This window comes from Bactrocera tryoni, chromosome 2, assembly GCF_016617805.1.
Source record: "Bactrocera tryoni isolate S06 chromosome 2, CSIRO_BtryS06_freeze2, whole genome shotgun sequence".
Lineage (NCBI taxonomy): Eukaryota > Metazoa > Arthropoda > Insecta > Diptera > Tephritidae > Bactrocera > Bactrocera tryoni.
In genome coordinates, this window is record NC_052500.1 from 40961981 (window position 1) to 40975786 (window position 13806).

Below are 13806 nucleotides of genomic sequence, written 5' to 3' on the forward strand. Positions count from 1 at the left end.
ATATGTATATACAAACCTAGCAATTAACTATCTTATATCCCAAGAAGTTGGAAAAGAATTAAAGTTGTGTTCCTTCCAAAACCAGGCAGAAGAACACACAATAATGCCAAGGATTTTAGACCTATAAGCCTCACTTCTTTTATGCTGAAGGTACTAGAGAGGCTAATAGACTTACATGTAAGAACAATAATGGCGTATAAGTTATCGAAGTCGCAACATGTGTACATAAAAGGCCGATCAACCCAAACTGCCCTTAACGAGGTGATAAGTGTAATTGAAAAATCACTACACTACAAACAATACACCATGGCTGCTTTTCTAGACATGGAGGAGGAGATAATATAGAAGTAAGTGCTATCATTAATTCTCTGGCACATGGTGGCATAGATGACACTGTGTGCAGATGGATACAATCGATGCTTGAGAATAGAAAGATTATAGCATCAAACGGAGCTGCAACACAAATCAGTTATGTGAGTAGAGGGACGCCTCAAGGAAGGGTCCTCCCCACGCTTCTATCGGTTGTAGCGCTGAACGAAATACTACTCCAATTAAACGGTGGAGGAGTGAAAGCAGTAGCATATGCAGACGATATAGTGTTGTTGGTATCAGGCATGTTTCCTTCAACAGTCAGCGAGATTATGGAAAGAGCACTACGAAGGTTAAACCTATGGGCTAAGAACAATGGACTAGGAGTTAACCCGAACAAAACAGAATTAATGCTATTCACAAGTAGAACCAAAATCCCTCAGTTTCAACTTCCGGTACTAAGCGGTACAACATTCACTCTATCCCCCACAGCTAAATACTTGGGGGTGGAGATTGACACCAAACTGTCCTGTAAAATAAATATAGAAAAAAAAATAAATAAAGCAAGCTTTGAAATCGAAAGCAAATAAATTTTCTCAAGCTCATTTAAAATTTCAAAATTTTCTATCAAAATTTTATAATTTCTTAAAATATATTATTGCAATATATTGTGTTCATTTTCTTTTCATCGGTTCCCACGAGATAACTGAAGAGTGCGGTCACGTTAGTACAACGCTGACAGAAGAAGGATCAGCAAACTGCCATGGAGGAAGACCCCGAAAGGGGCAGAAGTAACTACTTCGCCATACTAGGCGAGCCACCAAAAACAAAACGTAAGGCATACAATATAAACAACCACTTTGACTTCCCAACGCTTAAACTCAACAAACACGCAAGTACTCAACAAAACTCACAATGCCCAAAGTTTCTTCTTATAAAAAGCAAAACCGAAAAACCACTGAAGTCGTATAACATTTTCGCAGTCAGCAAAGCGCTCGAATCAATCACAACCGAAAAGCCCCTAGAAATATCATTTACGAGAGATGGAGACCTACTTTTACTTATAAAAACTCAACAGCAAGCGAACAAATTCCTTAAAGCAACACAATTGTCAAATATTTGCAACATTTCTGTCTCTCTCCACCCTACGCTTAATATATCCAAAGGTGTAGTTTATTCTGGAGTTCTAAAGCATCTAAGTGAAGAAGAAATCGTAGAAGGTCTAAAAGAACAAGGTGCAGTGGAATGTAAAAAAATAAGAAAATATATAGAAGGAAAACACACTGACACTCCGCTTCACATCGTCTCCTTCAACACTTTTACTCCTCCAAAAGAAGTGAACATAGGATGGCTGAAAGTAAAAGTTGAACCATATATTCCATCGCCCATGCAATGCAAAAACTGTTTTTTAATCGGCCATACAGCTAAACATTGCACCTCTGAAGCAAAATGCAATGTATGTTCATCTTCCATCCACGACTTGACACCTTGTTCGAGAGTGCAATGTATCAACTGCAAACAAAATCATCGCTCAAACAACAAACAATGCCCACGTACAGAAAAAGACAAGATATTTTGAAACACAAAACAATCAATAAATGCTCATTTAGGGAAGCTATAGAAACAATCAACAAAAATAATACTGACTACAGCAAAAATGTACCAGAAGAACGCATCGAAGAAGCAACTTAAAAAAGAATTAAAAAAACACAAACAAATTTAAACGACAACAATAACGTTCATAAAAAAAATACAATTACTTTACACAGCGCAAACCACGAACCAAGCCGAAAAGGAAACATGTATCAAACTTCAATCAATTCTACAATACCACCAACCGAATTACATTTACAACCGAATTTTCGACAACATTTCGAGCAACGTATTAGCCATCCCAACAACCCTACAAATGCACTAATTACAACAAACACCCACATCCCACTCACAAACTTAGAGTTCACAAACTTAGAGTCCTCTACCGAAACATTAGAATACAACACCGAAACACATCAATATTAACATAGCTTCCTCTCACCTTTAAATCTTCTCGCTATACGTCAAGAGGAAAACAAATTAATAAGATATTCCCAATATGGTACTTAAAATTGTCCAGTGGAACATTAATGGATACCACAACAATAATAACGAACTACGCTTACTTATAAAAGAAAATAACTATAAAATCATAGCTTTACAAGAAACTCATCTTAAGGAAAGCCCTCCCACAAGATATGTGCCAAAAAACTTTTCAATATACGGATATAATGACATATCAACAGAAGAAAATGCAAAGCGAGGAGTCGCTTTCCTTGTAGCAGACAACATAGAATTTACTCCCCTTGAGCTACATACTAGTTTACTCGCAATAGCAATCAAAGTTAAGTCTCAGATAAATTTCACCTTTTTAAATATTTATTCATCACCTGATGATCAATTTGCTGAGCACGACTTGCACGAACTCATTTCATACGTGAATGGGCCACTACTAATAGTGGGTGATCTGAATGCTTGGAGCCCAATATGGGGATCTCCACGATTCAACAGTAAGGGTAAAATTGGCACTAAATTTATTGAAAATACAAACCTTTTAATTTTAAACGACAAAAGTCCAATACCAAAATACAAAAGAGCGAATGCTATATTTAAGCGTGAAGTAAAAACCTCAAAAAGAGATGCTTTTGCGACCTTCACTAAGGATATAAATTGCAACACTCCATCAAAAGTTCTATGGAATAAAGTAAATGTACTACATGGAAACCGCCCCCATAACCTCATTCACTCAATTGAAAAGGAAAACAATTCATCAACTTCCGATCCTCTTGAAATAGGCAACACGTTAGCAAGAGCATGGTCAAATTACTCAAAAAACTTTAATTTTTCGGAACAGTTCGTAGAACATAAAAACCGTTTTATAAATGTTATAAATGTAGTATATCCACTAAGTAAAACGTCCAGCGCAATGGAGGGAAACTTTTCAATACAAGAACTCGATGGATGTCTAGCTTCGCTAAAAGGAAAGAGTCCCGGCCAAGATAACATCCCTTATGAATTGCTGAAACATCTACCTTTTGTTGGCAAAAGCAAACTCTGTGAGCTGTATAACCACATCTTTAACACACATACCATACCGCAACAATGGTACCTATACCGAAACCTAATAAGCCGAAAAGTATTACCGAAGGATATAGACCCATATCCCTCATCTCTTGCCTATCAAAAGTAATGGAAAAGATGATATCTAGGAGGCTTATGTGGTACCTTCACACAAACAAGCTACTCTCGAGCAACCAAACCGCTTTCATACCTGGAAGCAACACTACCAACTCATTACTTCGCCTAGATGAACATATCGCAGATAATATTTCCAGCAGGAACCACATTTCACTCATTTCCCTAGACATGGAAAAAGCATTCGATAGAGTCGGTTTGCCTCCGTATTAGACCAAATTTTGGCCTGGAAGTTAGGACCCAAAATTGCAAATTATATTAAAAACTTTTTGATTAATCGAAAATTCAGAGTTAAAGCAAACGGTGCCATTACAGATTGTTGGCCATTGGAAAACGGCATTCGGTTCGCCATTATCCGTCACTCTTTTTCTAGTTGCTTTTGACAGGCTGGGTCGGGTAATAAATGAAAACAAGTTCTTCAAACATGTCTTCTACGCAGATGACTTATGTATATACGGCAGAGTTCAAAATGTAACGGTCTTCCAAACCGAATTTAAAAACCTCCTCGTAGATACTGTGAGCGTCAAAAATAAGTAAACAGCAGTTTTATCAATATTAAAGTGTTTATAACAACGCAGTGTTTAATGCAACAATAAAAAGTTGTATTACAGAATTCAAGGCTTATATTATAAGAGTTTAACTTAGTATAAATAATAAACAAAAACTAAACACAGCTAAAAATAATTCACATAAACTAAAAATTCTCTCATTTTTTCGCGCCAAAAAAAAGTAAACAGAGTTCTGTAAAGGTAAAATCTATGTACGTAAACTAAATTAATATTTATTCTAGTATTTTGTTTACTTTCCTTTGGACTTCTGGACATCACTTACTCTTCTGGGCATGTATTCTGCAAATTTTTTTTTGTAAATTCTGGGGAGATTTTGCTCCATTCTTTAATCAAAGCCTTATTTAGGTCGTCCTTGCTTTATATGTCCTTCTGCCTGATTTTTCGGTCAAGGTGCTCCTACAGATGCTTGATATTATTAATGTCTGGGGTCTGAGGAGGGTTATCCAAAGTTTTGGTGTTTGATATAACAGCCACTCACTAACAAATTTGGACTTGTGTTTAGGATCGTTGTCCTGTTGAAAGATCCAGTTTCCTGATAGGCCTAATTTTTCAATGCTTTGAGCAACATTTTTTTTTTAAATGTTGAAATAATCCAATGTGTTAATCGTGGGCTCAATAAAAACCAAATTCGCAACATCAGATGCTGCCATACAGCCCCAGACCATAAGCGATCCTCCACCGTGCTCTACGGTGTGGGTGACACACTTATCAGTAAAGGCTTTATTTTTGGATCTCCAAATTTTGGGAGACTTTTTCGATTCAAATATTTCGAATTTGCTTTCGTCTGCATAAAAAATGTTTTCCCAGAAATTTTTAGCCTGATTTGTATACTTTTTTGAAAATTCCAAGTTCATCTGTTATTCGTCTTTGATGTATAGGCCATTCGGCGTGGTGCTCGTCCATGCAAACCGCTTTTGTGCAAAGTTATCCTGATTGTACTGGCACTTACTGGTTTACCCGATGTCTCCGCTATATCTTTTGATATTTGAGCAGCGTTTGAAGCTAGATTTGTTTTTACTTCCCGTACTATTTATCGCGCTTCAGTGTCAGTAAGGCGCTTTGGTCGTATCGGCCGTGACAAATTTTCAACAGTCTACAATGTACCATGTTTATCAATAATTTTTTTTATTGTGCAATAGTGTCTTCCAACTATTTCTCCAATTTCGCGCAAAGATTTATCTTTTTTATGCAAGTCTGATATGAGTTTTCAACCGTTTCAGTGGTCGTTCGCTTACCCATTACAAATATTGATATTTTAGCAACTTAACATCAAAAAAAAAAACATAATGATATAAAAAATATGTTTTACTGCACTTAATCTCTTGCCTAATAACTGTTTCCAAAGGATATTTGGCGCTTCCCCGAAATAAGTATTAAAAACAAGCAACGGTTGTTGCTACTGTTTACTTTTTTTTGACGCGAAAAAATGAGAGTATTTTTAGTTTATGTGAATTATTTTTGGCTGTGTTTAATTTTTGTTTATTATTTATACTAAGTTAAACTCTTATAATATAAGCCTTGAATTCTGTAATACAACTTTTTATTGTTGCATTAAACACTGCGTTGTTATAAACACTTTAATATTGATAGAACTGCTATTTACTTATTTTTGACGCTCACAGTATATTAAACTGGTGCAACGCTAGCGGAGCTAAGATATCCATTGCCAAATCTAATCATCTGCACATTTGCAACAAACATACTTGCCAAAGTTTTACTTTAAACCTAGGCGATACCTACATAAAAAATGTTACATCACTCAAGATACTTGGCATATTCTTTAATAAAAAATACAACTGGAATGATCACATTACTTATTTACAAAAATCACTACAAAGTAGACCCAATATAACAAAATGCCTAAGTAACATCAAGCTGAAAAGTAGCACTAACTCACTTCTAAACATTCTGAAAGCCATTATACTTGGAAAAATAGATTATGGCCTACCATTTTATAGCACCACGTCACCAGCAAATCTTTCTAAAATATCATCTGTATACCATTCTGCAGTTCGCTTGGCGTTGGGTGCTTTTCGCACCACTTCCACTCCTCAAAGATAGGATAAATTATATTACCGGTTGTATGGCAATTAAACTTACGCAAAACAATGACTCAGTGCTGAAATCATTAGTGAAAAAGAGACTAAAACGAAAACGTAAAACACGTAAGGAACCAACAATAGAAAGACTAATTGAGACAGCAAAATACCATGACATGCCACTGGATCATAACGCCACCACAAATATTCAAAACCCACCATGGGCACTCCCTACAAACTGCATATTACTGCAGTTATCAAAATTCAAAAAATAAATCACTCCAATTTCAATGTATCTCCAGCACTTTTATTATATACGCAGCAAATACAACGACTGGTCAACCTTATATACTGACGGTTCCAAATATAAGGACATAACCGCATATAGCGTCGTTAACGAGTACGAAACACTATCCACGTCTAAACTGCCATCATACGCATCTGTATATACTGCAGAAGCAACCGCAGTCTACCACGCTTGTAAAATAGCAAAGAAAAGCAAAGGGAAATGGCTTATTTTTAGCGACTCACTCTCAACTCTGCTATTGGTTAAAAACATTAACAATAACGATTCCGTGATATACCAAATCAGAGATATATTAACTTCCAAAGCTAAAAAAATTAAGTTGATATGGATTCCCAGCCACATCGGAATAAAGGGCAACACATCGGCAGACGCAGCAGCAAAAATTGACACCAACTCACCGTTACACATAACAACCAGCTTTAACAGGAAAGACCTAAAAAACACAATCAATAAAGTATATCGGAAACTTATGGTTGAACATTGGCAAAATATAAATCATGACTACAAATGCATAAACCCAAACTTGGTTCCTCCAATCTTCCCAACAACAATTTCAAGACGAAACATCATAATATACACTCGCTTTCGCCTAGGGCACACACGGATAACGCACAAGTATCTTTTTCAAAGAGGCAGCCCACAAACTTGCCAATTCTGCAACGATGAGATACTTACTATCAAACATATCGTCACAAGCTGTACTGCAGTAAACTCGAATAAGACAATCTATAACAAACCGCACAATTTTAGAACTTCTTACAGAAGTAAACGAAGAAAACATAAAGAGATTTATTTGCATTATAAGCAAAATTGGATTGTACTTTGAAGTATAAATGTTTTTACTAATATCAAACCATAATAACGTAAAGCTGATGGCTTAACCGCTAGTGCTAATATTTTTAAATTGTTATTGTAATTAAATTACCTTTTCAATTAAAAAAAAAAAAAAAAAAAAAAAAAAAAAAAAAAAAAACATTTATAGCCTACTATACTTGCAAGAGAATCGTCAGCAAGAATTGGGGCCTCAAACCTAGTATAATCATGTGGATGTATACGACTGTGATAAGACGTATACTTACATATGTAGCTCCGGTATGGTGACCAGCGCTAAACAAACAATACAAAATTAGAAAAGTAAATGGAGTACAAAGAGCAGCATGTGCAGGTGTTACTGGTGCAATCACGTCATGTCCGACTGACTCGCTCAATGTGGTCCTGCATCAACTACCCTTGGACACCTTTGTTCACAAAACAGCAGAATTTGCGGCTATAAAAATAAAAGAATTGGGTGGTTGGAATCAGCAGAACTGCGGACACACTAAAATCCTAAACAAGCTCACTATTAATAAATCAGACTACATTCTCCCAAAGCTGGATTTCAATAGACACTTCCAGGTGACGATACCATCTAGACGAGAATGGAGAAGAGGTTCAATAGGGGTGGAGGATCTCAGTCTCTACGGACGAGTCCAAAATTGACTGCGGAGTAGGCACAGGGGTATTCTCCGCTGATCTAGGCATATCTCTCTTTTTACGTCTACCGAACTCAGCTAGCATCTTCCAAGCGGAAGTACTGGGCATAGAAAAAGCCTGCGAAGTTCTATTGGCTAGACTTGATCTGGGTTCTCGGTCACAGGAACATTTTTGGTAACGAAAAGCGAGTTGACAAAGGCAGGAACTTTCCTTAACGAATCCGAGGTGGAGCTAATACCAATCCCGCTAGGATCGATCAAAAGAGAGATCAATAGACAATTTCAACAAGTTGCAAATAACAGATGGAAAAACATTACAAAATGCATTATAACTAAACAATTATGGCCAACATATGACAGGAAAAGAACCAACGACTTATTAAATAGGTCAAGGAAAAGTATCTACAGAGTAACAGCTACCACAACAGGGCACTGGCCATTTGGGGAACATCGTCCAAAATGGGTATGCCCTACAACAAACACAGGTTTGGCGGTTTCACAGGATATTTTTGAATATATAAACTATCGAAAAAGCAAAACAAAAAATTTTTTTTGTTTGAAAGTTTCACACTGGTATAGCCCCTTAAAGCAAATTGGGCTCAACAGATGAACAGATGATGGTCGATAGCCATGAAATTATCCTTTTTACAAAGAAAATTTTCAATGTTTCTATTGAAAAAGTTTTCATATGCAAAACAAAAAAAATTACACAAAAACTTAAAAATATACAATAAAAAGGTTATTGTTGTTAATGTCACCACGCATCTACTGAAATAGTTTGGTGGGTAGTCTCCTGTAATGGTGTTATACCTCTTCACTTGCAAGGAAAAAGGGTTAAAGGGGTTGTGTAACAGCAGGATGTTTCAGAAAGCGTGGTAAATCAGTTAAGCAATGCTCTCTTCGGTGGAGAACGTCAAGGCAAAAACTCTCCAGCATAAATGCGAAATTTCGGATTTCATATGGGTGATGCGGTTGAGAGCTTGTGTAAAATAGTGTACATGGTTCATTGCAAATTCATTTATTCAAACAAAGAGATATTTTATTAATAGCTAGCTATTTTAGAACTTACTTGTAATCGTGTCAATTGAAATGGCATATCAGTTGGAATCATAGGGCTAGGCGGTATTAAAAAACTTTTCCAGGTTGCAATAGTATAATAATTTTTGTATCACCAAAAGAAGTCATTTGAAATGTCGAATTGGATTGTTGAACATGACTCAAAAAAAGCTTCGGCGTTTGAGATGTCCCAAAAATTAATGAATACTGTTCATACCAAACGAACACATCTCTGCATTGTCCTCCTAACTTGTCTAAATACGAATTAGAGGACAATGCAAAAAGCATTCAACAGCGAAAATATTACGACAGAGAACCAAATACGAAATAAAACGAAATATTAGAGCGGACGGGCATACAGGCGCCAGAACACTCAGCAGCAACAGAATTAGCAGTTACAACAACAACATCAGTAGCAGCATCAGCATATCAATTTAACTACATCAGGTTACATTTAAAATTGTAATTAAATTTATTATAAATGTAATTATATTTATAAAACAACACACAATTATACACACCCACACACAATCACCCAATTGTATTTATTAAACCATATACATACATATGTAAGTATATTATGCTAACTCAAATACACAAATTTAAGTTGTCAACGAAATCTAATAATTTTATTTTATTTGACACACCGGCAAACACAACGTCGACAACTCCGACAAATGCAATGGTTCGGGTGGAGTTTTTAATACCGGCAATTTCAATTTGCCATTAGGACAACACATCCCGCGGGTTTCAATGTGGACAAATTGCGTCCATCATTCCAATGTATCCGTACATACTATAATCAATCAGACTGTTACAATTAAAAGCAGCACGCAACATTTCAGCCAATTTAGCACGACGTATTCGTGATCACTGTGCAAGATTCAGTACAGGTACAGGGTCAACTGATCTATTTCGCGTATTACCTTGACGATGCGATGCATTAGTTTGCGCACGTTTGTCTGCAGTCTGTGATCGGCTTAGTAATGCCACATCATTCACATTACGCGTTCGCCGATCTATATTTGCTCGTCTGACTCGTGGCATTTTTCTTTTATCCAAAAAACAAAAAAAAATAATAAAATTAAAAACAAAATGCATCTGTTACAGAAGAAAAAAAACCTGTATGCAAACAAATGTTTTATCAATTAAAGAAAAACACTTGCATTTCAGTTCAACTGTTTAAAACTTACCGTTGTTTGACAATTTAATTGAAATAAATGATATAAAACACCGACAACACGCTAAGAAACTGAGAAAAGTACACACACATATACATATATACATAGTATTCATTTGAACAATTTAAATCCCACCGTTAGTTTGAATGCACTCAACAATATGTTTTAAAATATAAACACAAAGCAATAATTATCGCTGACAATTTGCTTCAATCGAAGCACGTAACAGTCCGATAGCACAATACCCATCTTAAAAAATTTTAATTTGACAGCAAAATCCCCATTAACATTTTTGAATTCATTTTTTACAAAATCAATATATATGTATATAAAAAAGTTGTGTTAGTTACACTAATTATAACTCAAGAACGGCTGAACCGATTTGGCTGAAATTGTTGGACACGGACGAAAAAGTTTTCTTTAAATTTACAAAATTTAAAAAATTACGACACGTTTATTTGTTATAAAATGAATAAATTTTGTGTTTTTTTTCTATCCATTTCAAAAGATGTATATTTAACATTAAATTTAGCATATCAAAATATTTTTTTTTTCTAGACAAATAAAAAAAATTAATGCTAAAGCTTAAAATAGGCATAATTTATATCAAAAAAGTTTACGTACACTGATGATTATTTATATAAATCAAAAGTAATTACAGTAGTTTTAGTGGTTTTTGGTCTACATTTTGTTGCTATTATTGTCAGTAGACATCAGTGTATGCTTCCCACTCAATTTCTACTATTATTTCCGGATATTTTGAACCACTAGGTCCATGATCCAGCTTTTTGGCCTTATTTTGATGAAATTCGATGTTTTCGAATACGAATTTCCAAAAAGAACCAGATATTTTGAATAGGATTAATGTATGGTAATTGTGGGACCTATGGAGTTGTTTTTAATTCCATAACAACCCTGATCGTACAAGATAAGACGGGTGTTTTGAGTCGTTATCCTGTTGTAAAAAGAAGTGGCCGCTATTAACAGCCGATTTAAGCACACTTAAAATTTTAATTTTTTTCTTAAAATGTTCAGATACATATAAGGGCATGCACCTGGAATGTCCGGACCCTTAATTGGGAAGGTGCCGCTGCCCAGCTGGTTGATGTCCTCGTGAAAATAAAGGCTGACATCACCGCCGTCCAAGAAATGCGATGGACGGGACAAGGATAGAGACGAGTAGGTCATTGTGACATTTACTACAGTGGCCATATAAAGGAGCGCAAGTTTGGTGTTGGATTCGTGATTTGAGAGAGACTCCGTCGCCGAGTACTATCATTCACTCCGGTGAATGTACGTCTAGCCACAATCCACATCAAAGCGAGGTTCTTCAACATATCGCTGATTTGCGCCCAAGCCCCGACGGAAGAGAAGGACGATGTGACCAAAGATGCCTTCTATGAGCGCTTGGAGCGCGCTTATGAGAGCTGCCCCCGCCACGATGTCAAATCGTGCTTGGCGACTTTAACGCCAGGGAGGGCAAAGAAAGTATATTTGCCACTACGGTCGGTAAATTCAGCCTCCACGACGAAACATCCCCAAATGGGTTGAGGCTGATTGACTTCGCCGGGGCCCGAAATATGGTTATCTGTAGTACTAGATTCCAGCATAAGAAGATCCATCAAGCTACCTGGCTGTCTCCGGATCGAAAAACTACCAACCAGATCGATCATGTTGTGATAGACAGAAGACACGTCTTCAGTGTTTTAGATGTGGGTACACTCCGAGGTCCTAACATCGACTCGGACCACTATCGTGTTGCAGCCAAGATTCGCACCCGCGTCTGTGCTCAAAAAACGGACGCCAACAAACACATGGAAGGTTCGACGTCGAGAAGCTGCAATCACAACAGACAGCCGAACGATTTTCTACTCGGCTTGCACTCCTGCTCTCTGAGAGCACTCGTCAACAACTCGGTATAAGCGAACTGTGGGACGCATTTCAAATTCCTTATACCTGAGACAGACATGTAGTAACAATACCATAGTAAAGGTATCATGGTATTCTGTTTACTACGTTGGTGACACACACGGCAATGTAGTAAACTGAAATACTACCTTTGTTTCATAGGCATTAAATATTTCAAAAAAAATTGTAAACAATAAATATGTAAATGTGTGTTATGGAGAAAATAAGTGCAATTATTTAAAATGCTATAAAGTTAATGTATTTTCAACACAAAAAAAAAAACAAAAAAACGATTTGGTAAAAGACTCCCTAAAAATCTGACATAAAATAAAGCATTTCTTGCTTTTCCGGAAGAAAAATTGTGAAAAATACTTTGTTTTCCATTTGAATAATTAATTTTTTAAGTCATTTTGACAGAATATTTCGAAGAGCTTTTGTGTAAAAGCTTTTAGCAAACTTTGTTACCTGTAAGCCTGCGAAGTTCTATTAGAAAACCACGGGAATATACATAAAGCAACTATATTTACGGACAGCCAGGCGGCCCTCCTGGCATTGTCTTCACCCATGACAAATTCCAGTACAGTTCACAACTGCAAGAGAGCACTAAGCTCAATAAAAGACAAGCTCCAGCTAAACTTGATCTGGGTTCCCGGCCAAAAAGTATTTACAGAATAACAGCTACCACAACAGGGCACTGGCCATTTGGGGAACATGCGTCCAAAATGGGATTGCCCTACAACGACATCTGCCGTGGCTGCGGAGTAGCAGGGAACAAGGAAACAATCTTCCACTTTCTCTGCGAATGCCCAGCTCTAGCACAGATCCGACACAAATACTCGGAATCCACCAAGCACCAAACCTTGAATGGATTTCCACCAAAAGCATATCGGACATAAGTAGTTTCATCGAAACCTCAAAATGGTTTGAGAGAGAAGGTGAAACGTAATAGCAGTTACAGGAGGTTCTACGAATAGTGTATCAAAATGGCACATCAAGTGCTAATTGAGCCCGATAGGGCTGCACTCCTACCTACCTACCTACCTTGTTACCTGTTTTTTAGCTATGTTTATACAAATACCACAATGAAACATCATAGTATTGTTACCAGCAAAATACTACATTGCTCATATGGTATTTTGCTGGCATTTGGTGACACACATGTGGTATTTGTACTATATATGGTATTGTTACTACATGTCTGTCTCAGGTATTACGTACAGCTGCAACCGAAGCCATTGGTTTTCGGAATGTGCAAAAGAACAGCTGGTACGACGAGGAGTGCCGTATCGCAGCGGAGAGAAAACAGGCTGCCTCCCTCGCAACGTTACGATCGACCATAATACGTGCGGGATGAGATAGATACCGAGAGTTGAAAAGGGAAGCGAGACATTGATATCATCGGCCTCAACACCCGCGCCGTTAGTTCTGCTTTCTCCAGGCTGGACAAGGAAGCACAGAAAATGGGTCTGGTAGTGAACGAGGGCAAAACGAAATATCTCCTGTCATCAAACAAACAGTCGTCGCACTCGCGACTTGGCTCTCACGTCACTGTTGACAGTCATAACTTTGAAGTTGTAGATAATTTCGTCTATTTAGGAACCAATATGTTAATACACCACCAACAATGTCAGCCTGGAAATCCAACGCAGGATTGCTCTTGCCAACAGGTGCTACTTCGGACTGAGTAGGCAATTGAAAAGTAAAGTCCTCTCTCGATGAACAAAAGCTAAACTCTAT

General features: G+C 37.0%; 2 protein-coding genes across 5 annotated transcripts in view; one reads left to right on the top strand and one right to left on the bottom strand.

Moving 5' to 3' along the window:
* LOC120769060 (probable serine/threonine-protein kinase DDB_G0282963) overlaps window positions 1-13806 on the bottom strand; it is a 72843-nt gene that overhangs the window by 19085 nt on the left and 39952 nt on the right. The gene's annotated exons all lie outside the window — the stretch shown is intronic.
* LOC120769062 lies at window positions 986-3771 on the top strand. The gene is made up of 2 exons (XM_040095917.1): window positions 986-1142; window positions 1293-3771. Exon 2 carries the CDS (start codon window positions 2402-2404, stop codon window positions 3530-3532), a length of 1131 nt encoding a protein of 376 aa, XP_039951851.1. The 5' UTR covers window positions 986-1142; window positions 1293-2401; the 3' UTR covers window positions 3533-3771.